General features: G+C 46.0%; 1 protein-coding gene across 2 annotated transcripts; it reads right to left on the minus strand.

Annotated features, from left to right (window-relative positions):
* Positions 1-3,308: 3,308 nt before the first annotated feature.
* Positions 3,309-25,067, minus strand: DNAJB11 (DnaJ heat shock protein family (Hsp40) member B11). 2 transcript variants are annotated; one of them, XM_032772449.2, is made up of 10 exons: positions 24,895-25,067; positions 23,680-23,836; positions 15,992-16,089; positions 14,509-14,641; positions 12,661-12,803; positions 11,988-12,070; positions 10,011-10,068; positions 8,308-8,419; positions 7,751-7,910; positions 3,309-3,700 (listed from the first exon to the last, which is right to left on the minus strand). In XM_032772449.2, the coding sequence occupies exons 1-10, from the start codon at positions 24,960-24,962 to the stop codon at positions 3,636-3,638; spliced, it is 1,077 nt and encodes a 358-aa protein (XP_032628340.1). In that variant the 5' UTR covers positions 24,963-25,067; the 3' UTR covers positions 3,309-3,635. The 2 variants fall into 2 exon arrangements, with proteins under 2 accessions (XP_032628340.1, XP_032628342.1); XM_032772451.2 differs by lacking the exon at positions 24,895-25,067 and adding an exon at positions 23,986-24,300 and having other exon boundaries at positions 3,551-3,700.
* Positions 25,068-25,415: the final 348 nt, after the last annotated feature.

A 25,415-nucleotide genomic window follows, 5' to 3' on the forward strand; every position in this document is an offset into this window, starting at 1 on the left:
AAATGGGTCTAACATACTGTCCCTGAGCATGGGCAAAACCTGTCTTGAATGAGCCCTCCGCATCCCCCAGGAAAAGAAGTAACCATTTCTGGTGAGATGAGGTTTGCACTGCCTGAGTCCAGTGGAAGGAGGGGCACTTAAAAGTTGTGGGACGATTAACTCAGATCGTGTTGAGAGCCCACTGTCTGATGTGGATTTTTTTAAAATATGGGTTGGAAGGTTTGGGGTTGGTATTTTATTTACTCTTCTTTGGTTTCAGAGCTGCTGTGAAGGGGGCTGGAGTTCAGGATAACACCCACTACCAGGACTGGCTAAGGTCCTTCCTCGAAAATTTGGGCCAACCAACAAAATGCCCAAACCCTGGTTACCACAAAAGTTTGAAAGGGGTGGCAGTGGTGGGGGTCCTGCACCTTGAATTTTTCCTGCCTCTCTGACTTACCAGTCTTTCAGAGAGACTCCTGGATGCCGTATTTCGCCCCACTCAGAACAGGAAAAACCTAGCCAAGGAGCTCTGGCTTCCTGCTTCCAATTTCTGCCTAACAGGTCCAGGCTGCCAGTACTGGTGCTGGCATTATGCAGGTAGGCCATGTGCAGGAGCATGCAGCAGCTCAGAAGCCCCGGCCCTGCCAGGGGGCACTGAGAAGAAGAAAAAATCAGTGCACACAATGGAGAAAGTGCCTGCTTGGAAACAGAGTGTGGAGAGGGCCAGTGGAACTGCCTGCCGCTTCCAGTGGAGGGGTCTCACAGGGGAATTAGCGAGGTTGGCAGGTCTCTGCATAGCTCCACCATCTGTCACTATACCGTGCACTAGAACTCAGAGTGTGGCCACCAACTTTTGCAGGTGGCCACACTGACACTTTCCTAAAATACCTAATTAACTTTAGGAAAACCAAATAAATATGCTCATATACACATCCACATCATTGTAATTATTTAAGTAGGTCTGTCTTTTTTGCAGACTCAGTAATAAAAATAATGGTGTGAAAAGTGACAGGTGTGTGTTCGTTAATATCACTTTTCACAGCACACTTACTAGCTAGCTGGGAGGCTGTGATAAGTGATACTAACAAACATACGTTTGTTAGTATCACTTATCACAGCCTCCCAGCTAGCTAGTAAGTTTGCTGGGAAAAGTGATACTTGCATGTTTGTTAATAATCACTTTTCTCAGCAAGCTCCAGGACAAATTAAGCCCTGGAAGGGGTGGAGGTGGGGGGGGGTCGGGGGAAGAGAAGGCAGTGGGGGCCCAGGGTGATGGAGGTGTGTGAGGAGCCTGCATGGCCGAAGCCGAGAGTCAGCATATGCTGCTGTGTGGTCAGAGCCAGGGGCTGTGCAGCTGGAGCCAGGTGTTGGAAGCCTGCTGCTGAGCAGCTGGCTGCAGGGGTCAGCACCCAGGGCTGGCTCCCGACACATAGCAGCAGGAGCCTGGGACCAGTGGACAGAGCCAGAGAGTGCCCGAAGTCCCACAGCCTGGCTCCCAAAGTCCTGCTGGGCTGAAGCCCAAGCCTTGTCCCCAAGGCAGACTGAGAGCTCACCTTGGTCCGGCAACATTGTGCTCCACCTGTCTCTAGAGGCACTGCAGGGCAGCGCAGCCCAGGGGAGGGGGAAGAGGTGGACACTTTGCCCCCTTTTCTCCCCCATCACTGCCCAGAAGGCTGGTGTGGCCACACAAAAAGCCCCTGGTGGCCACATTTGAGAAATGTTGCACTACAGAGAACAAAAACAGAGTTGCCTCTATGAGTGGAAGAAGAGGAAAAACCTAGTTTTAACAGATCCCAGAGCAGCAGAGTGAAATGCTAACACCACAGAGGGAACTGGGGAGTAGCAGGACAGGAGAGAGGGGCACTGAGCTCCCCCCCAGCGCTTTATGTTTGTGCTATTCAAGATATATTTAAGAAAACTAAACTTGAATCCTCTCAACTCTTCTGCCTCTAGCAACAAGCCCCCAAAGCCTCACACAGGGCTACAGTGCAGAGAGGGGTGGAGGGTGTTGGCTTTCCAGGGGAAAGGAAAGCAGCACTGCAGAAGTGTGCACGCATGCATGTACGTTCTGCTCTGCTGCTCGGTCTCTGCCATGCTCCCAAAGTAAGGGTCAGCACTATCCCCAGCAAAGCAAAGGAGGGGGAGTTGCCCACAGGTGGGAATAGCTGGCTGCCATTTCTCACCCTTTACCTGCACGGAATGAAGTACCACACAGCCAGTTTCTCCATCAGGATGTGCTTCAAGGCTTTTTCAGCTATAGCTTCCCAGGCTACGTCTAGACTACCCGCCGTATCGGCGGGTTAAAATTGATCCCCGAGCGCGCTTATATCGATTAAGGAACTCCCCCAACCCCAACAGAGTTGCGGAATTGACAGGGGGAGCCGTGGACATCGATCCCGTGCGATGAGGACGGGTGACTAATCCGATCTTAGATATTCGACTTCAGCTACGTTATTCACATAGCTGAAGTTGCGTATCTAAGATTGATTTCCCCTCGTACTGTAGACCAGCCCCCTGTGTACTGGAACACACAATGGCACATCCCCATGGACAGCCTCATAGAGGACACCAGAAAAGGCCCGAGAAACCTATCCCAGCCCAGCAGCACAGTCCTCCTCTCCAGCTAAGAGGCTGAAGAGCTGTTGCCTGTATTAGCTGTCAGACGTAGCACAGCTTGTATGTCACACACCTGTTTTCATTAGGACAGAGCCTTCTTTAGAGACCAAGTGCTTGCAGCTACAACAGAGCCAGTTCTACTTAGCTGCATAGCCAGTCAATTGCTATTAAACTTTGAGCAGTTTTATTACAGTACTCCCTGCTGCACCTGTTCTCTTGGAGGACTAAGTGCAGGAGATATCGAACTATTCCAGCCAAGCCTGTGTGTGCAAGGAGATGGGGAAGTGGGAAGAATTCCTAACACAGAGTTCTAGATCAGGCACAGGAAGAGACGGGTTATTTTTTTAGAGCTCTATAAAGTGAAGAAAGGGCAAAGTGATAGCTGATATTTTCAAAAACCAGATTCAGTTCTGGCTTTAAATTTTGTGTGAATGTTGCGGGCAAAAGACTATTTTTGGCATTAAGAGAGTCAGAAGAGGCCATCTTCACCACCACCTCCAGAACTCCATCCAATGGCTCTATATCCACTCCCAAGGCCCTCACTCAGTTCACTTCTAATAGAAACTGACCTCTTTCAGGGTAGTTGTGTGTTCTGAAAGAATACAGCCTATTAGGCTCTGTGGGGAGGGGCAGGGAATGAGAGGAAATGTTAGGGGAAGATCAACGTGAGAGACACAGAGAAACGAGGAAAATACATTGAGAGGGTCAAGAAAAGTAACATCAAAATATATTTAAAAACCAGAATTTCCAATTTGCACTGAGTTTAACACCTCCCCCCCACCCCCATGCCCATTTTCTTTCTTCAGGGGCTTTTCTCATTGCTCCACTACCGGGAACTCTATAGGCAGCACCAGTTATGCCCTGAAAAAGGAAATATTTTCCTTAAGCCATCTGACCACCTTCACCATTTGCAAAAATCAGCTTGAACCATCGCTCCACCCTCCCTCCTTTTTGTTCTACAAGGGGCAGAAGAAGACTGCAGATAAATATCACTGATTTCATTTTTCTTCATTTGCAATCAAGTCCAATCTGTTGTGTTAGTATCCCTGCAGTCCATTGTACACCTTCTGCACAGATCCTTGTTTCAACAGCTGTTTGAGACCTACGAGAGAAAAGGAATAGTTACCACACAGCACGGAAGACCCCCACAATATTTACATATCTGACTTGCCACAGAAGCCACTTGGACACCCCAGCTGGCACATCTGAGCAATGGAATACAAACATCTAGCAGTCCCACTATCTCACTGGACAGCTAAACAGAAGGCTGTACACGTCCATTTCAGCTAATCCTGCACTCTCACAAAGAGAGGTGGCGCTGAGTGGATAATGCTGTTATATTAAAACCTTCTTATACATCCTCCCACAACACAGGATAGGCTGAAACACAAAAGGGCTGGGACCCAATGAGACAGTCACCTCTGCTACAAACTAAGCAAGGTAGCAGATGGGGGTGGGGTGGAGACAAAAAAGAGGCAGCTAGAGAAGATGCTCAAGATTCTCCCACACATACTACTTAACACATCAAATCCTACTGGCCTAGGAGAAAAGTTGAGCCCAAGATACATTCTCTGGCCTCCTGTGTTGCTAGAGCAATCCACTTAACACGTAAAGAAAACAGTCTAGCATTTTACTGGCTAATATTGATACCATACTTAGTAAAACCCTGTTTAAAACTATTTCAATGGATTATTTTGATGTCTTCTGATGTTCTGTCTATATCCATGTCTTGTCTGAAAGTGAGGGCTGGGATCTGATTGGCTGGCATGAGGTGTCAGATGCACTGGTTAGCACTCACAACACAATATCCCACCTACTTGGGTCACTGTATTAAGGGAAAGACAGACCCACCCGCATCTCCTCCACTTAGTGGCCTATGCTGCAAGACATGGGTGGGAGCAGGAGAGACAGGAAAGAATGCGTACAGTTCTGCTGGTCTGAAGCTCAGCTTCCTGGCATGAAAGCAGCAGAAATGCTACTTCACTTTGACTTTTAACCCTGTGGAGTGCTGCACGCTGCTTGCTCCCCTCTGAACATTTCAGACTGCTCCTTCAGTTGCATGGGAGTTAAAGCTTCAAAACAGTAATAAAGCCAACTCAAAGAGAAGCAATGTAAGTATAGAGCTCAGGTGGAAGCACAGGAACCCTCTAGAAAGTAATCTCTGGCCGGCAGGTGACAGAGAATCTGGTCAAAGGGACATCAGAGAAGCAGAACAAGGAGATTGTTTTCCCGTCTTCAGAGAGACCCTCTGGCAGGATTCTCACTGCTGGAGCAAAAGAAGGTCATGAGATGCCTCAAAAGAAGGTGCACTTAACATTTCAAACAGCAGGGCCAGTGGCCAAGAATGAGAAAAGGAAGGAATTTTTTCCCTCGCTATATAAACAGAAAAGTACAGGACTAAGTATTTCTTGAATATTTAGGCAGCACAGCTGCCATTCAGACAGTCAATTTATGTTGTCGATCCCCTGATGACTCCAGTAGCCCACGGGAGACATGGGTTGATCTTCTGACATCCTCAGGAGTGGTGTCCATTATCAGTCATCTGAGAACACAAAGCCCCAGCAAGTGCAGTTACGCTACACCTACCTCCACACATCTTGCTCAGCCATGCAGCACTGACACCAGCCCAAAAGACACAGCATTTGTAGTGCTGTTTCCTTCAACAAATCAGACCCTGTGGTGGTACGAAAGTATCCTAGAGTTCCTATGAGCACAGTCAGCCACCCTCGCTGAAGGACAGAAGAAATGCCACTGAGTGCTCTGTGGCAGCCTTGCATAGGACAGTGTCCAGACAAGGTTGCCAAGCACAACTGGTAACCAAAAAGCACCATCACCCCCGCTGTTTTGTGATAGTAGAATGAATTATATAGTAAAAATAGAAAGGATTAAAGAAATGTTGTATGTACCTTTAAGCAAAAGAGCTGAAATGTTAAAATACAGATGTCAGGAAAAGGAACATTAAGACATAAACAATGAGTCCACTTAAGCTAATGGTGAAATATTAGCCGGAGATTGGTAAAAGTTAGCAAGGAAATTAACCATGTATGTCTAGCCTCCTGTGAACTTGTCAGTTCTGCTCCCTTTGTTATCTTGTCACGTTTGTGCCCTTTTTATCTGTATAAATTAAGATAGGGTAGGTCTTGCGTGATGCTCACATTATCTGGGTGTCATTAGCAGAGCTAACAAACAGAGTGGTCTGACAAACTGAGCCTGACTTTGACAGCTTCTAGACTAGTGCACTAATACAGGAGAGGGAAATCCAGGGCTCTTGGAGACCTAATGGCCCCTCCTCCCTTCATCTCTTTAGTGAAGGCTCCACCTCCTTAGATGGGCTGCAATGCAATGCCACTGCCTTCAAGTACTCTAGGTGAGATGGGGGCTGACACTCGGAGGATCTCTTTGCTCTGGGGGGGAGGGGGGGGGGGGAGATGTGCCACGCACTCTAGATGGCAACTGCCCTACAAGACTGCGTGGCAGGCAGCAGAGTGTGCACTAGTACCAAGTCTCAGCACCCAGTCTTCATTGACTCAGGATTTATTCTGAAGGGCATTTTGCATCCCCCTTGTGCCAAACCAACAGAATCTCTCTCTCCAGGAGGGGCTGAATTGAATTCCCATCCTCATGCTTTTTAGGTGCCCTGTGTCAGGGACATCGCTTTGCTACACTGACAGAGCAGTCTTTCTTCCTCCTCTGACACATACGTCAAAGAGAAAGAGGGGCCCTGAAAGCCCAGCACAGATCAAAGCAAGCAACAATGCACTGGAGACAAGGCTTCTGGAGAAAACAGTAAGACACCTGAACAGAGAGCCAAAACTGCAGCACACACCCAAAAAAGTGATGGAGAGCTTTTAAAATCAGGACTGAAAGGAAGCTGGTGCTGCAGCTATCAGGAGCTCCTCCACTGACTAGTCAAGAAGGAAACAACTGGAATATTCTGAAGGCAGCATTTCTATACTCTGATAGTGGCACAGGACACCACTAAGGGGCTGGCTTCCACTCTATAAATTCTGGGAGATGCAGTTCTGCCATTCTTACACTAGGAGGCAGATATCCAGGAGGGAGACTCCTGGCAGATAGTGTCTTCAGAAAATATGTGTGGTGGCCTTGAGCAAGCCCAAAGGTAGTCCAGATGCTTCTCTCTAAGTGGAAGTGGGAGAAGAGAGAGTCTCTCCATGAGCATCCATTCTTAACTGTGCCAGGATCCAATTCCTTCCCCTCTCAGTGGCAGAACTTGGTTTACATCATCCTGCTAGAGGGATATGTGGAAAAGAAGCTCCTGTTTGCTGGGGCCTGGAGTACAAGAGCAACGCCTACCGCAGATGCTGGGGGAGGGGGTGGTGGGGAGGTTCTTCTAACAGTGGTTCAGAAGTTGTGAAGAAGTGGGGGCTAAAGATGATGCTTCTCTGTCCTGCCCCCAACTTTATGAGAGCTACCTGCCCTGTCAATTGCCACCCTCAATTTAGCTCAGACATTCACCCTCTAAAGAGGATTAAGTTGCAGCAGACTAAGTCCACTTTACTCCTGTGTGAGAGCATCACAGGGGTAGGGTTAATGGGCTATAATTTATGCATGTCGATTTCATAGCGTTAGCTGATTTTCCTTAACTTTCCTGAGCGTTCCTGCGTAGACTTGGCCTATGTGCTCAGGGTAAGGAGAGGTGGGGAGAAAGCATCTATTTCCTGATGCAGCAGAGCAGCTTCCACCTTAACATCAGAGCAATACCCAACTCCAAAGAGAAGTGGAGGCAGATGCTGGGAAACTGTGCTGTTAAATCTGAGATACCATTCTAACAAGGGTGAAGCCCATGCAGGGCTAAGACCAGTTCTAACCCATCTCCAACAAGGGTGCAATCGGTTCCTTGGAAGGGAGCTTTGAAGCAGCTCCAGATTTTTCAAAGCTATACAAATATCAGACCAGTGGTCCATCTAATCTAATCTGGTAGCCTTCCAAGTACAGCAACTAAAACCAGATGCTTCAGAGGAAAGAACAAATTGCCCACAGTGCACCTAGCTAATTATATTATGCTGTATGCTGCAGCGGGAGAGAGAATTCCTTCCTGATCCCTGCAGGCGGTTATCTTAAATCACATGACAAAGCTCTATCATTGTTCAGAAAATGCTGAGATGTCGTGATAGGTTTTTAAAGCACAAACCTTCCCGCTGTTCATCTGTGAGCTGCTCTTTGGGGAAGTCCACATCAAAAGTAATGATTAGTGAGCCTTTGATGTTGTTGTTATCGAAGTTTGGAAGACCTTCTCCTTTTTTCCACAGTTTGGCCCCAGGTTTTGTGATTTTATCTCGGGCAACATGAACCTACAAAGCAAGGAAAATTTGAGAAGTGTGTTAGTATCCTGTTATCCTAAATTTCCTTTACAGCAATACTAGAAAGGCATGCTCAATACTGAATCTGCCACAAAGCCAGTAATATTCAGTACCAGGACATGTAAGAGAACTGACACAGAACTTAGGATAACATATGCTAGCACATATCCCCTAGCCTGCAGGCTAACCAGGTACTGTGCCCTCACTTGTAGCCTCTGGAGCAGACTCCAGATAGTCAAAATGGGTCTTTTTTTAATCTCTGAATGAGATAAGATTGTCTACGGCCAACAGCTGCAACCAGGAGTGGACAAGTCCCTGTGGGACACAGGGAACTCATTACTGAAATAATTTTGCTTGTAGAGAACATGAAAGTAAACTCTTGCCTCACCTTGTGCCCATCTAAATGGGCAATATCCATTTCAAAGCCTATCAGTGCCTCGACCAGCGAGATAGTGACGTTTGTATACAAATCATCTCCTCTTCTTTCAAAGACTGGGTGCCTGTGAACAGAACATAGGAACTTGAACCACTGATCTCTCTTCCCACCTTCACTGCAAAAGTCAGGACTAGAGCTGAGCAAAGTTGTTTTGGGAAATAGTAAAGTCACAGAAATATGCATTTTTATGGCACTGAAACAATGAATGAGTTCAGGCTGAATTCAACAAATGGCTTTGGCTGAAAAAGAACTGAGAATAAAAATGTCAAAGATGTTGTTTCGATTTGACATTTGAAATGTTTCATTTCAACCTGAACAAAGCTTTTCAATTTTTCATTTTGGTGAGAAAAATTCAAAAGGAACCGATTTTGTTTTTTTAATATTTCCATTCAGGCACAGAACTGAAAAGTCAATTATTCTTCAGGACCTCTAGGTTACTTGCTTCCCTCCATGAAAAGGCTTGGAGAATTCACATAAATCTCAGAAGAATGGAGAAGATATTCGTAAGTCTGATTCAGCTTCCTTTTCCTGTGCTAGAGGATATGCATTACTAAGAATCTTGCCCTGTGAACTGAAAGGAGTGGAGAGGTGTGATAGGCACACTCCAGCCCCCGCATACTCCAAGTGTCCCCCTGCAGTGTCCAGCCCCATATCCATTGGACACTCATGGAATTACCAGGCCTGCTGGTCCCAAAGGAACAGTTCACTGTCGCTTACTACTTACACTTTAGAACACAGCTCCATGTAACATACAACAGAGAAAGCAAGTGTAACCAAGGCTGGTAGAAGGCACAGTGGGGCTGTAGACAGGTTGCTGGGGTCAGAGCTGCTGACCCAGGGCTGGGTAGCACATAGAAACTCAGGGTGCGACCTGCATGCAGGTAGCTGCTTGTGAGCATCCCAGGCTGGGAGCTACAGCGGTAAAGCATTGTAAGGCAGCCAGGGTTGCAGGGCAAGTGGTGACACAACCTCTCACTGGTCTGGACTGCACTCCGCACTGTCTCATACATACATCTCACAATGGTTATAATGACCAGTGCGACACTGGTTTTCATTAGAGACTTTTCATTACATTCTCTAATGAACGAGTATGTAGATCACAGATGAGGGGATCCTCGTAACCCTTATGCACCTCTTTGCCCTTTGACAGTTGGCACAAAGAGGGATCTAGGACACAAGAGCTGTGTCAAACAGTCCCCATGACTCATCCAGCAGCTTCCTTTTTCCTGTTCTAGCAATGTGCAGTACTAAGAACTTTTCCATTCATAAGGCAAGAAGTGGAGAGGAGTGCCAAAGTATCATGTGATTCATCCAGCAGCTACCATCTAATCTTAGATTTTGGGCCAAACAACGCAAAAGGGAAGCATCCTCTGAAAAGCTGGCAATAATCTCAAAGTATTCCAACTCCTTTAACATATGACACTCTGCTCTGCAGAGTCCTGCCTCCAGCTCTCCATCAAAACCATCAGAGGACTGGCTCTCTCGTCTCACTGATGCTTGCCTTCACTAGCAGGACCAAGTACTGATTTATGCCCCAGATCCCTAAGTAGCCCCCTCAAGGACTGAACTCACAACCCTGGGTTTAGCAGGCCAATGCTCAAACCACTGGGCTATCCCTCCAGGAGAGAAGTAGGTTAGCCAGGCAGATTACTTACTTGAGAACTTTTATTCGGAAGCGTAAGTCACCTGGCTCCCCATCTACGTGGGGTTCACCTGTGGAAGTAGGTTAGAAATGGTGTGTTACACTAAGTCATCAATTGGTGCTTCACCAGCAATTAGTCAACTTGTCTGACATCAGAGAGACTCAGCTCACTAGATGGCTTGGTCTTGTATCCTTCTTCTAAGCTGAAAAAAATCCACATCATTTTTACAAAGGACTCCCTACCTATATGCAACTTCATAGATGGAAGACCCCAGGCTTTTGGAGTCATGTCTCAATGAACATTGTAGCATGAAATTAGTGCAGAAGACTCACCTACAGAATGTGTGTGTGACAGATATGGCAATGTCCTGTCACGTCCTTAGGACACTTTATTCAATAAAGTTTAAATATCTTTGAGGTCCATTGTATTAAATGAATGATTTATGTATTATTGTGGTTGTCAGCTGCAATTATATGTAACCTCTCTGGATTGGGGGGTGGTGGGGGGGGGGAAGGAGAAGGAGAAGGAGGAGGGGGAGAGAGCAGACAGATGTGAGACCTTGAAATTCAAAGGACTATATTAAAAATGTGCCAGATGAATGGACATGGAGGGACAATAAATGTTAAGTGGATTTCCTGGGGAATACCTAGAGAGAGGTTGATGCAAATTCCTCCCATCAGGTTATGTGAAAACTCAGCCTTCTGAAGCTACGCCCTGAGGAGCAGGTCATTGTCTGCCGATTACCTGTTCCCAGAGATGAGATCAAAGGCCTGAACTGTACAAAAAGAGCTGAACTGCTCAGACTGGGTTCTGGTTCTGAATCAGAGTTATTAACTTGTAACCACAGAGACAACCCAGTTGTGGGTATTAAAGGACTGACACCTACCAGAGCCAGAGGCTGGAATTGGGGTGACTCTTGGTAAGCTTTTTAGCATCTGGGTAGGTTCTTTTATTGTTTTGATGTTTTCTCTGTAATACTTCCACCTTAACAATAAATGTGCTTGCTTAGAAAGAGCTGTGTGATAGCTTATAACCATGGGGAACAGAATAGTCATAACCTCTGGAGAGAAAGTAAAGCGCAGATGCTGGTCTTTTGGGCAGTCTGGCTTGCTGCAGACATCAGAGTCTAGACTGGGAACTGTGCAGCCTTGAAGATCCCTCAAGACAGGAGGGAGTGAGATGCGGGCCTCTGCCCTATACAGATGACTTTTGAGAAGCTGGAAACCTCTAAGTGGATGCTGTTGAGGGACCACACTGGAGGAGCACAGGAGCCGCTGCCATGAACTGTGACAATTTGGATTATCCAAAACTTACACAGCTATAGTTGAGATACTGTGTAGCACTACAGCTCAAAATGATGAATAAAGGCAACCAAAGGTTTATTGGGACATGAAGTCATGATTCTAGTTAATTCTGTTAAATGGCTAGAAGAAGAATTTTTGCATAACGGAGACTTGCTGACAAAGCAGGTTGTAAGCAGAAACTGGGTCTGTTTCTGAAGCACGTACCTTTCCGCCCCCATGGAACGTCAAGGGTGAGCTCAGGCACAGGGTACACTGATATAGGATTTAGCATTCTGCTCTGTTTTCCCTTTTGGCTTCCTGCTTTCACTCTGTCAGATCTGAACAAGTGACAATGGAGAGAGACTCCGCATGCTTGGGCCAGGGGACTTGTGTACACACTTCAAACAGAGCTGAGCATTATGGCAGACATATATCACAGGTCCTCTTTCTGATAGGAATGCTTTCCCTTTCTGTTGCCAGATGTCTACTATAAAAGCAAGGGGGCTGAACTCCAAGCAGAGCATTATTAAAATTGACTGTAGGGTGCAGTCTCTAGATTGAGAGAATGCATAGGACAAAACAACTGCTTAAAACGGGGCAAGTTCAAAACAAAGTCCCATGGCAAGCATTGAGATTCCTTAATGCTGCCCTCTTCATAATCATCCTAGTGTTACCAAAGCTGATCTCTATGGTGGTAGTGCCATACCTTCCCCGATGAAGGGGTACTCCATGCCATCCCTCACGCCTGGCTCTATCTCTACCTCTAGTGTTCGCTCTTCATTCACAAGCCTGGGGAAATAAAGAGAAACAAAGTAGAAGAGCGGATGCTGTGCTCAGCAAGAAGGCAGGTTTTAGTCATTTTATTGGACTAGCACAGGCTACTCCCACAGTGGACTGCTGCTTTTCTCCTGCTGCTTGTATCATTTACTTCACGCTACCCAAAGTGGAGGGCAAAAGGTGTCTCTTGCTCTGTCTCCACTGGTGAACCTATATAGACAGAAAAGAGCGAAGCTACTGAAACCATCCCAAGATCCCATGTATACCACTACTGCAGCAGTCCCCACCTTCACATATCCCAACGGGGAACTGTACTCCTGTTCTACTTTAGTCCCTTTCATAGCAGTGCAGAATGACCTCTTTATATGGGTGTAAAGTCAAGGAAAGTGGAGCTAAAAATGCAAATTAAAAAACTTTTCACCTAATCCAGCTTCTCATTCCTGCCACGACTTCAAAGTATCTGATAAAACCAGCTCTCTTTCCCAATAAGCCACCCTGCCACATCGGTCATACTGGTCACACATGCATGTCCTTCCCCCATCTAGTGGCCAGTTGTGATTAGCTATCCATATCACAGTACAAGGCAGAAACTCAACACTCACTTGACATTGGGACACTCATCACAGACAACTTCTTGAGTCATCTGGAAACGCCCCGGGCCTAGCTGGGTGGTCCTCATCTCCTGCCGGCAGTTGCATTTCCGTTTGCCAGGAGCCTGCCTGGCTACTGGCTTGTTCCTAACAACCTGCAAGAAACACATCCAGCAGTTTCATATCAACCAGTCACACTGTATAATGATCTTGAGGCTTTGCAAATAGAATGGTTCCTTCAAGAAACATATTCCAGACAATAAGCTCCAAGATATCTGTGCTACACCCAAAATAATAATTGCCTTTGATCTTGGAAATGCCTTCCTGAATACAGTCTTCAATTCACTACCTGAGAACCCACAGTGTCACTGTTATAGTCATGTTCCTTTTAAGCCTGCTTCCCAATGCTTATCCACCTTTCTAAATAAAAAAAAGGTAACATTAGGCTGAAACATCTGATGCCTTTGATGAATTATTTTGGGAAGCTGGCTAAAATTCCATTCCTTTTACAGTAACTAGGAAAGAGTTTTTTCTCTAAAGATATTTTTAGATTTTTTTTTTCTTCCATATTCACATCTCTGAACAAGCTTATTTTAAAGATTTAAATCTGGCTGAAGTACTTGTCACTGAAGACAACACTCGAAGACTGCAAGCTGTGCAAGTGCAGTACATGAGGATTCTTCTTTTTAATAGGGGTATGCCATAGTGCTAAGCTCCCAGCTTTATTTCAAAACATGTCTTTATACCTGTTTTTTACTGGGTTAAAGGTCTAACAGGATTTCTGTGTCCAGATTCAAGTACTTCTGATGTGCTTTTGTGTCCATTTCCATATTATTTGGATGGGAAATCAAATATGTTTTTATACTGAAGAATCCGAGGAAATGAAACATGAAAACTGTTAATACAATGTTGAGATGCAGGAAATTAAAGTTATAGTTCCTAAATCTACCACAATTTTGCCCTATTTTATATATTAAGGTATACAGTTCATATATAATATGGTATATTGCTGTTTACACACACTGGGTATATCTACACTGCAGCTGGAAGGTGTGATCACAATATGTGTAATCTAGGTAGATCAAAGGTAGCTTGAGTAACATTAGCAGTGAAGACAGCCATGCCCACCCAAGGCACTTCAATGGCTAGCTTGGGTACATCGACATGTGCTGCAATCATACCTGGCAGCAGTGTAGACACACATACCCTTTAGGTTAATGGTTGATTGCTTTGGGAAACATAATTTTCAGTTGCCTGATCTACACACTTGAACCCTCAACTATAATGCTCGATTAATACAGCTTTTTTGCTTTTAATTCAGTACTGGGGATTGCCAGCATTAGAGACATAACTAGTTAAATGAAAGCACTGTATATTTGCTAAACACAGAATGTTAGATGTCTGTTGTGACGGAGATGCTTGGCCACGTAAAAATTCAGTTAGATTAATATGGTGGCAACTACTTTGCTGAAAGAGGCAGGGTTTGATATGAGAGGACCTGACTTCAAGCGACTAAACAGGCTTACGTCTTGTTTAATGTTTCATCTCTTTGCTGCAGCTTTCTATTGGGTTTCAAAGTGACCTACTTAAAAACATCCCCTTCCCCACAGTGCTCTTGGTTCCCAGAACAGTATCAGGGACTTGACAGCAACAGGAGGATGTAAAGCATAAGAAATTCCAGCATTGCCTCTCACCCATGTCTGTTTTGTACCTCACCCCTCCTCAGACACACTGTTAGGAAGTAACCCATTTCCATTTCTTTCTAAGAATGCGCTATTCCCACCAACAGTTAGGCCAGCAGTCACCAGCAAGCTCAAGGGTTCAACAGGGAGGCTCCTAGAAATAGACTGTTACACTTACTTCCACAAAGTTTCCTGAATACACTTCCTCCAGTGTAACTTCCAGGTCCACAATGATGTCACTTCCCCGTGGAATATTCCTGTCTTGCTGACGAGGACTTCCTCCAAACATGAAACCAAAGTCCCCAAAGAAGCTACGGAGTAATGGACATTCATTAATTCTGGAAGAAGTTTAAGTTCACTCCAGCTATGTGGCTTCATAAACAGGATCTCTGTTAGAACAGAGAGATCGAATGCAGCAATAGACTTCCTTGAAGCCTCTTCTCACCATCATATAAGATGCACTGTACAGCAAATTGAACATTGTCAAACCAAATGCTTATTCCTGGCCGATATTCCTTCAAATACAAATTGCATGCTTTCAAAGACAAACAGAAATCAGTTATTTGGGGAGAGATTTCCTTATTTAAAGTCATCACAGCTAGGAATAAATTTTTGGCACCACATCTAAGGTACATGGCCCCAATAACCATAGTATCTGAGTTCTTCACAGTCTAACATATTTATCTCCTGTGAAGCAGGAAGCACTATTAATCTCATTTACAGATGGAGACTGAAGCACTGAGAGGCTCCGTGACTTGCATCCTCACAAAGGAAGCCTGTGGTGAAGTAGGAAATTGAACCTAGGTCTCCTAAATCCTAGGCTAGAGCCCTAGGACATCCTTTTATGCAGTACCAACGTTCAGACAAGGACACTATTTGAGGGTGGACACTGAGGGGTCTTCTTGAGGAATGTGTCAACTGGCTTCAAGGGAATCCAGCCTTAGCAGACAGAGTGTTTAGTGGAGGAAGAGACAGAAACCAAACACGGCCTCTCTTTTTATTCAGTCAAACTAGTCAATAGGGGCTGCTCTCATCCTTCAAGCAGACCACACCAGCAGATACTGACACTCTAAGGGACAACTGTAGCAAAGATATCTTTATCAGAAATGAATAATCCACAGGTTTTCCCTGAAGCAGAGGTGCTGTTTGAAGTGCTGGTGAATGAAGAGGTCAGATTTTGCTGTACTTAAACCAGTAAAAACCGGGAAAAGATACTGTACAGTTTTCCTTAAAAAAAACCAAACAAAACCCCCAAACCATTATCTGTGGCAGTGTAATAAACACCTGACACACCTCAGAGGATGCAAGAAAGATTCTGCATATTTAATGCAATTACAATCTATTATACATCACTCACACTAGCAAATCTGCCAAGTGAACAATGCTGGTTTGTGGGGGAGAGAGAACAAACACGGTCTTCACGCCCATTACTCAGTGGAAGAAGGGGTGGGATGTGTGTGAAAGCAGCAGCTAGGATGAGTGTTGAATACACACTGTTGATTCATTTATCTTTGACCAGGGAAAAATTAGGAGATTGAGGTTACTAATAACAAAGCATCAGGTCAGTGCTGGAGTCCGTGAAGTAGTATTGGTGTCTTTATATTATGAACAAAAATCAGTCTTCCCTGCCTGCAGAGTAGTTTGCCTGGATGAAAGCTTACTGTGAGAAGATGTCTCCATGGGAACCCTGGTGACCATCTTTCAATCCCTCCTCGCCATATGTGTCGTACTGCTTTCTCTTCTCCTCGTCTGAGAGCACCTGGAAGGGCAGAGTATGTGGATAATAAACACTAGCGCAAAAGTGAACTAGGTTATTTAGACAAGGCTTTTGAAATGAACCCTGCCGTTATTCCTAAATGAGGAACAAGAGACTATGGAGGCACCGAGAGAAGACTGTATTATGGTGGTGCTGGTCATGACTCCACAATTACCATTAAGTCAAAAGTTTTCAGTTTAACGAGAGCTATAAACTTTTATTTTGTATTCATCTAATTGAAACAGGAAAAGCCAAGACACAATATAATTCAACACTATTTCAAATTCTTCACAGTGGTCCAATGGAAAACGAATTTATAGAACAATAAGAGTCCAAAAATACAGCCCTTTCGGCAGAAGTGTCACCCTTCTTTGTAAACCACACTGCTGCTCCTCCTGTTCCTTGCTCCAATATCAGTCACACAAAAGGAGCATTTGTCTAGAGAACATTTTATAATCTTTAGCCAAAATCTCAAGTTTGAGCACCAATGTGAAGCCACCAAATATGATGATAAATCTGCCGCGGCACACACACTGGCACTCATTCCGGGACAACATGAGGCGAGGGAGGAGAGGGAAGAGAGAGCATGAGAGCAGTGACCTCAGCTGTGTTAAAGTGGACTAACTTCCCAAATTCATGGAATGTGTGACAATCAGATGTACTGATCCGTTGATCCAAAAGCATGTGAGGTGGCTGCTAAAGTTTTGCATCAGAGTGGGACTTTGAAGAAGCTGGGATACATACAGCTTTTGCATCAGAGTGGGACTTTGAAGAAGCTGGGATACATACAGCTTTTGGGTATCTGTTGGAGATGGAAGCAAAAGCCTTATAGAGTACTGGAGTGTGTTACTGACAGTGTTATACTCAATATGAAGTTGAAAAGGAAGGCACCAGTATTTCCCCTTAAATTCATATTTCCATGCTTTTCAGGTTTCAAGAGGGTAGCATACACCCCGATGCAACCTTAACTGCCACTAAATGTAGCTTTTGTTTGCTAACTGATCTTGATATTAGAACAATTACCAGCAGCTATAGCTGGGCTGTTAAACAAATAAATCTTTACTACATCTGTTGGAGCACGTTTGAGCATTGGCCTGCTAAACCCAGGGTTGTGAGTTCAATCCTTGAAGGGGCCATTTGGGGATTGGTCCTGCTTTGAGCAGGGGGTTGGACTAGATGACCTCCTGAGGTCCCTTCCAACCCTAAAGACCTTGAGCTGCATGAAACATAACTTTCCAAAATAACAGGGAGTCTGGTGGCACCCTAAATACTATCAGATTTATTTGGGTATAAGCTTTTGTGGGTAAAAAACCCACTTCTTCAGATTCATGGAGTGAAAAAAAATCACAGATAAAGGCATACCAACAAATGAAGAGAAGGGAGTGTACAAGTGGAGAACCAGTGTTGAAAAGGCCAATTCAGTCAGATTGGATGTGGTCCACTCCCAATAATTGATGAGGAGGTGTCAATACCAAGAGAAGGAAAATTGTTTTTGTAGTAAGCCAGCCACTCCCAGTCCTTACTCAAGACCAAATTAATGGTGTTAAGTTTGTAAATAAATTGTACCTCTGCAGTTTCTCTTTGAACTCTGTTTTTGAAGCTTTTTTTTGTTGAAGGATGAAGTTTAAATCTGTTATTGAATGTCCAGGGAGACTGAACTGTTCTCCTACTGGCTTTTGTATGTTACCATTCCTGATGTCTGATTTGCATCCGTTTATTCTTTTATGTAGAGACTGTCTTGTTTGGCCAACGTACGTGGCATTGCTGGCACATGATGGCATATATCACATTAGTAGATGTGCCCCTGCTGAATGAGCTCCTGATGGTGTGGCTCATGTGGTTGAGTCCTCTGATGGTGTCGCTAGAGTAGATATGGGGACAGAGTAGGCAATGGAGTTTGTTACAGGGATTGGTTCCTGGGGTTAGTGTTTCTGTGGTGTGGTGTGTAGTTGCTGGTGAGTATTTGCTTCAGGTTGGGGGGCTGTCTGTAAGTGAGGACTGGCCTGCCTCCCAAAGTCCATGAGAGTGAGGGATCATTTTTGTGGATACAGACTAACACAGGTACCCTCTGACACTTTCCAAAATAGAAACCTTCCAGACTGGAGTGTTCCATGCTTTGTCTGCCCAGAACTGAAATAGTTTGTAAAGTTGGAACACTACTGGTTAAGCTGTTTTAAATTCGGGGGAGGAGGCAAGAACCACACCTTTCCTACAATTTTATTTTTTTAAGACATCGCTATAGTAAAAATGGCTGGTACATGAAAAATGGCAAGGCCATATATCTCATTGAGGGCTACTGCTTTGCGTGATTTTGTTTTAATTAAATAGGAGATTTTCAAATGGTCCTTATTCTACATGTACAGCGAGGGAAGATGGGCTGTGCATACATGCATAGCTAACAAGTACACGCTGCTTGGTTGAAGGCACTTACAACAAGGTCCGATGCAAGTGAGTTTGTAAATTCTGTATGCCATTCAGATGTCCCCACGTTACCTTTTGGAAACACCCACAAGAAACACTGCATTGATGCAATACTAAGATTGCACAGGCAGAAAGTGCAAGAACTAAGAGCCCAACAGCAACATTAAATCTGCTGCATTGCACATATAACATTTTCTAATTATAGTTCTGCAAAAATATTTAAGAACACAATGGACGTGTAAGAGTCAATACTGGTGATGGAACCTGAATTTTTATGTTTCCTTAATGGGATTTAATTGTGTCACCATGGTACCTTAAAGCAATATGGTTAACTCGAAATCTAGTCAACTTAAAAAAGAAATTAATGAGTTTAATGTTTCAAAGACTACATGTGCCCTGAGTCTCCCTGCTGATTTTTGTGATTTTACAATCACAATTTCCCCATTTTTTTAAAGCTATTGTGTCAGAGATGCACAGAAAGAGGTAAATCAGTAAAATGAACTATACAAAGTGGCATCAAAAGTGTCAGGACCCACATCCTGCAAAGTCTTACACATGCTAATAGTCCCATTGATTTTAAATTGGACTAGACATAAATGTAAAGCTAAGCATGTGAATAAGTTCTCAGAGATCTGGAACTTTAAGTTGGAAAGAAAACAGGTAAATATTTTTCACACAGAAGAAGTGGTGAATTTCACTATTTCCTGTTTGCAAGAGAGAGAAAAAAACCCCACTTCCCAGAACAATTTAAGGATTTCCATTCCAAGTGAGTACATAGTTTGCTTTAAAAGAGGTCCAAACTCAGCAAGACTAGTAGTAAACTTCCCTGTATTATCTGACTGAAAGTTACATCATCTCCTTTCATGCACTCATAACTATGTATTTGTGCAACAGTGCTTCTACAGTGAGGAAAGTACCAGATGTGCAATGGCTACAGTTGCAGATCTTAATCAGTTGCACAGCATTAGGGCCACCATTAAACCACTGCAGAAGAATAAGTGTGATCCATATCTGTTCTCCAGCACAGTATCTACTCCAGAAGTTTTACAGACATACATACCCCAAATAAATAGATTCTTACACCTAAATAATCTGCCGGCCCAGGACAGCTGCTCACTCCCCCTCTACCTGAAAATTACTGTCAGTTCCTCCTCAGTGACCTCTCTCTGTTCCCTTGAGGCTTGAACGGAAAGGGATAGAGAAACAGCACCAACCACATAAGAGCACAGGAAGAAGAGGAAGGACAGCAGCTGAATAGTCTCTAGACAGTCACCTAAGATACGAGTGTCCAGCCTGCATTAATTTGAGGTGTATCCAATATTAAATATGGGGGGGGTAATACGAATGTGAGGGTTGCATAAAGTGCATTTGGGATGGCAGGGCCCACCTCTCCTTCTCCCTGGAATGCCACAAAAGGCCCAGGCAGCTAGTCCTTCACTAAACTCTTCAGTGGCCTGGGAAGGCCGCCCTCCCACCCCCACTTCACTCCCTTCTCCTGGGCCACCAACAGCCAAAAAGAGGAATACCTGTGTTGTCCCACCATAAGTGCCAGACAATAATTTTTAAGGATGTTCTCTCACTCCGTGAATTAAATACAGATTTCAAAATGGGTTTAATAGATGTGAAAGCCAAAAGGGACCATTATGATCATCTAGTCTGACCACCTACGTAGCACAGGGCACAGAATTTCAGCCAGTAATTTAGCCTGAATCAAACCCATATTTTGTGGCTGAAGTGGAGCATATTTTTTGAAAGACATTCAATCAACGTAAAGGCTTTAAAAGTGAGAAAGCACCATATTTGTTGATAATTAACAATTGAAACATCTTGCCTTCACTATTAGTTTGATTCTATGTCTAACCTGAGTTAATCTAATTTTAGTTTTCAGCCAGGGGATTTTGTCAATACTTTTGTCTCCCAGATTAGTGAAACAGATCTCCCCAACTAAGTACTTATATACAACACAATCAAATAATCTCTTAATGTTCTCTTTAAATTTCTTAAGTCAATTAACTCGCATAGTGAGAACACCCTTAAACCAGTTTAAGACTGAAAACACTAATTGTGCCATAAGCAACAGATAACAAAAGCCAGGTATCACAGAGTTTGGTCATTTGTCACATCTTTTGACAACTTCCATTACACACTGGCAGGTCTGAAGACTTAGAAGTGTGCTTCAGCTCCAGACTTAAGGAAAACCAGGAATCAAATTTCAAACCTATATCCTACTAGCCTAGGAACAAATGCTAGGGATGGGAGAGGGCCGAGGAACTACAAATAATTTTAAATGATCTATTTAAGGTACAACTATGAAATCCCAGAATAGCATATTCTGTCGAAGATTCCAAAATAATGCATCGAGATGTCCATTTTATTAATCATGCACTAGCTTCCCTTCCCCAGTGAGAGAACTTTACATCAAAGTTTTGGTGCTTTGAAAGAATAAGCTATTGTTTTCCAGAAAAGAAAATTTAGCTACCGCTGTCCTCATACATCCTGAACATCCACAGCAATCAAGCTGCCTTTGGTCTCAGAAAGCCAACCACTGTAATATCTCCTGCAAAATAAAACAAGATGTTCAGATTCCTATATAGGAATCTGCAAACTCCATCAAAGGAAACTTTCCCTCTCTCCCACAACATGCAAGAGAGGATAACTTAACTCTGAAAATTAGAAAATTGGAATCCAAAAATTGGCCTGTGACCACTGCTAGAAACCTTAGAGCAGGCCCGCACAACTCCCCCACCAGTTCCGCCGAAACACCCTCCCACCCCAGCACTCGTGTAAGCAAGCAGGACTCACCCCAGTCTCCTGCTGCTCTTCTCAGGAATTAGCTCATCCAGCCATTGGAGTGCCCTATGGAGGCCGGTGTCAGCTGCCGCTGGCCCTGTGTCCCTCCCAGACCTTGGTGCCCTTTGATCTGGGGTGCTGCTTGCTGTGTTCCTCCTGGTCAGTCCCCTACCCACCACTCACCTCCTTCCTCCCCTGCCAGGAACCCCCCTGCCCACCCCTAGAATCCCTGCTGGCTCACTGCTCGCCTCTTTGCCCACCCGCCGCTTGCCCACCTGCTCATCTCCTACTTGGCGCCCCCCTCCCCCCAAGTATAAAGCCTCATTCAAAGACCCAGTGGTCACTATATTACTGCATACAGCAGTCAATCAATGCAGTTGTAGATAAATCTCTGCATTATGCATTTTTGTATAAATTTTATATGACTTTGTATTGAACCTTGGTAATATGTTATAGTGGGCGCCTGAGGATGTAATGGGCCAGTGGTAGCCACTTCATAGTTCAGACTGATCCTAACTTACAACTAAGACCCATTTTTAACTTCCGTGTAACTTCTCCAAAAAATTACCAGATCCCCTGAGCTCTCTTAGGCCAGGTAGGATTTGTCTGAGAGGTTTGGTAACCTTCAGAAAAGGGCTTTTGCAATTAAGGTATTTCACAAATATCCACCATTCCTTTTCTGAACATTTTCCTAGCTTCCTACCCCCAAAATGGCTTGGCCTCAAACACCAGGTGTTTGGCTGAGTTGGACTGGGGCCTCTGAGTGTTACTGGGGGATCACAAAAACCTGTATCATGTTTAAAATATTGACTCTAAATTATTTAAACTGCCCTTCTGCTGAGCCCTGGGCTCTGCAGCAAAGGCTGCTCTGCAGAGGAAGAGGTGAGGCCCAGGATCGGGTGCAATGTGGCTAGGATTCTTGGGGGCAGGGCAGGGGGGATGGTGAGGAACAAGGAAGAATGATATGACTGTGGGGTTGGATCCCTGAACTGTTCATTTCTAGACTGTCCTGCCTTTTGGTTTTTAGGGAAGCTGTCGAGTATTTGTAAGTGAGATTTGTTGATGGGCTAACTAGGTTCCTCTAAAATTTGCAGCTTAACTCTTCAGCTAATGAAGTGGTTCAGATTCATGTGCAGTATGTCATAGTTCTCTCTTCTCTAACGTGGGGATGGACATTTGATTTGATCCTATCCTCACTTTGCCTTTGCACTGCTGGGAACAGACTACAGGTGCACAGGTTCCCAAAGTGTGGTGGGATTGAGTCCAGAGAGATGGGTGTGTGCACATGGGGCCAGCTTCTTCTGACTGCAAGACAAAAAGAAGCTTAAATATATATTTAAGGGCCCTCCTAACGTGGCTTTTCCATGGAAGCAGTTCCTGCAGTGATGACATCCACATGAACCCCTAATCCAAACACAGCAGCCTGTCTGTTCCTGGGATTAGCAGTGATTCCCCCAGAGGCTGTCAAGCCTTAATGACCCAATTTTCTTTACCACTCTGCGGCAGTTACTTGAACATTTGGGACCATCGGCGCATTCTGCCATTTCCCTCTCCCAATTGTCCCCCCACCACTGCCCCCCACCCGCTTGCCTCCTCAGCCACCCCTCCCCTGCCGCTGGCTCACCTGCTCCCCCTCTCATATCGCCTCTTCAGCTGCCCGTGTAACAACATAAAAACCTCCCTCTCCCAATTGCCCCACCACCACTGCCCCCTGCCCACTTGACTCCTTAGCTGTGCCCCCCTTCCCCGCCGCCAGCTCACCTGCCCCACTGCTCACCTCCTCAGCCCCCTCTCCGGCTCACCTGCCCCCCTGCTCGCCTCCTCAGACACCCTCCCCCACCACCAGCTCACTTGCCTGGACTCTTACCTTCTGCCACAGCCCACGCCTCCTGACACTGGCTCACTCTCCAGAGTCCAGCCTGACACTGGCCCCTTCACCACTCCGCCCACCTGCCGGCCAGCCATCCGGCCGCTGGCTTGCCTACTCACCCCATGCGGGCCGCACAGTGAGCTCACCTACTCACCCCCCCACGGGCCACACAGTGAGCCCCTACGGGCCACATGTTGTGCAGGCCTGCCTTACAGTGACAGCAATCAGGTTAACACACACCAGCCTCTTTATGATTTTTTGCTATCACCTCCATTGCAGTTTCTAGTTATTAAACTTGTCTGACTTTTCACTTTTGTTGAAGCAATTCATTACCAACAGTGTAATGTAATCATTGCTGACTCCTCCTGATTAATGCCAGCTCCAAGAACATCACTGGGAAAGAGCACTTGTTCACCCCTCACCAAAATGATAAGAAGGACAAAAATGCCAACAATATAGGAAAACCATGTTTGTGTTAGCACTGGGAGCAGATACCTGATTAACTCACTGACCTCATAGGCAGCACCTAGATCCTGGAACTTTTCTTGTGCTCGCGGATCATCAGGGTTTCGGTCCGGATGAAGCTGCAAAGCCAGTTTCCGATAGGCCTTTTTAATGTCTTTTACTGATGCACTGCGAGACACCCCCAGAATCTTATAGAAATCCCTCCTGAGAAATACAGAGCAAAATAAGTATCTAGTTGTGACCTGTGTCACATAGAACTATTCCACATGTGCTGCACATCTATCACTCATATGACACCACCACTGCAGCATCCAAACAACTCAAACAATAATGAATGCATCCTCCTTGCACACCTGAGAGTTTCAATAAGTACTATTAACATCCTTTTACACAGTAGGAATTGAAGCACAGAGACATTCAGTGACTGGCTCAAGATAACGTGTGCGTGTGGGCTGATGGTGACACTGACTGTGTGCTGCGTGCGCAGGGATGCGTGTGTATGTGTCTGAATGGGACAGAGGTGGGTGGGGGGATGGGCATGGGCCAAGTTTGGAAGATGGGAGGACCAGGATAGTTGGGTGCTGTGTACGGGGGATCGGCAGGGGAGCGAGGGGCTGGGATTGTCAGGGGCTGTGTGTAGAGGATGGGTGGGAGACCAGATGTGGGAGCAGGGTGGTCAGAATAGTTGGGGTCTGGGCAGGGGCAAAGTGTGGGGGATGGGCTAGTTGGAGGCTGGGGGCGAGGAGATAGGGGCCAGAATAGTCGGGGCTGTGTAGGGAGGTTGGGGGGCCAGGATAGCCCGAGACTGGGCCGGGGGGGGGAGGCATGGGCAGGGGCCGGGTATTGGGGATGCGATAGTCGGAGGCTGTGTTGGGGGTAGGCGGGGGCCGAGTGTGGGGAACGGGGCCCAGGATAGCGTGTATGTGGGGGGGGAGGAATAGGCGGGGGCCGGAACGGACGGGGGCTCTGTGTGTGGGGGTGAATGGCTGGAGACCGGGTGCGGGGAATGGCGCCCGGAACAGACCAGGGCGGAGGTGGGGGGGAGGATAGGCGGAGGTTGGTCGCTGCTTGGGGTGGGCGGGGTGTGAGCGGAGGAGGGGAATGGCGTGGGCGGAGACCGGGGAGACCCACGAGGAGCGGGGGTTGGTCGCTGCTGAAGGGCTCGGAGTCGGCCTGAGGGATCGCGCCCCCTTACGAGGAGCGGATCTAGGTCCCCACAGGCCCCGCTCCCCCGGAATCCCCGCCCACTGCGCCGCACTCACCCGGCGCTGGCCTCCCCGAGCAGGTAGAGCAGCAGCAGGCAGAGGCGGCCGAGCGAGCGCGGGGCCATGACGGCGGCGAGGCCTCACTCCCCGCCGAGCCTGCACGGGGCCGGGACCCGGCTCGCTTCGCCTGGCGGGGGAGGGAGCGGTCTTCGGCCGGGTCCTGCAGCGGCGGAGACTCAGTCGCCGGTAACCATAGATATGAACCAGAGCCGGCGAAGAGAGCGGGCCAATCAGACTGTGTCACAGCACGCGAACCCAGTGACACCTCACCAATCACAGTTACACACTTCATCAACCTCCCGGCCGGAATGACCAATCACATCCCTCTACATCAGCAGTGTGCTTCCTGACCAATCGCTGCTATATGCATCACCTACCCCAGTGTCCAATCAGAATGCCAGGAAGGACAGTGACATCACTATGAGAAACCAACTAAAAGGGACCTCTCAGAGAGTGCCGGTCTGGAGGGTAGCCAATCACAGGCTATTCGTGCCTCCCCGCCAATCACGGACCGGAAC

This window comes from Chelonoidis abingdonii, chromosome 8 (assembly GCF_003597395.2).
Source record: "Chelonoidis abingdonii isolate Lonesome George chromosome 8, CheloAbing_2.0, whole genome shotgun sequence".
Taxonomy (NCBI): Eukaryota; Metazoa; Chordata; order Testudines; family Testudinidae; genus Chelonoidis; species Chelonoidis abingdonii.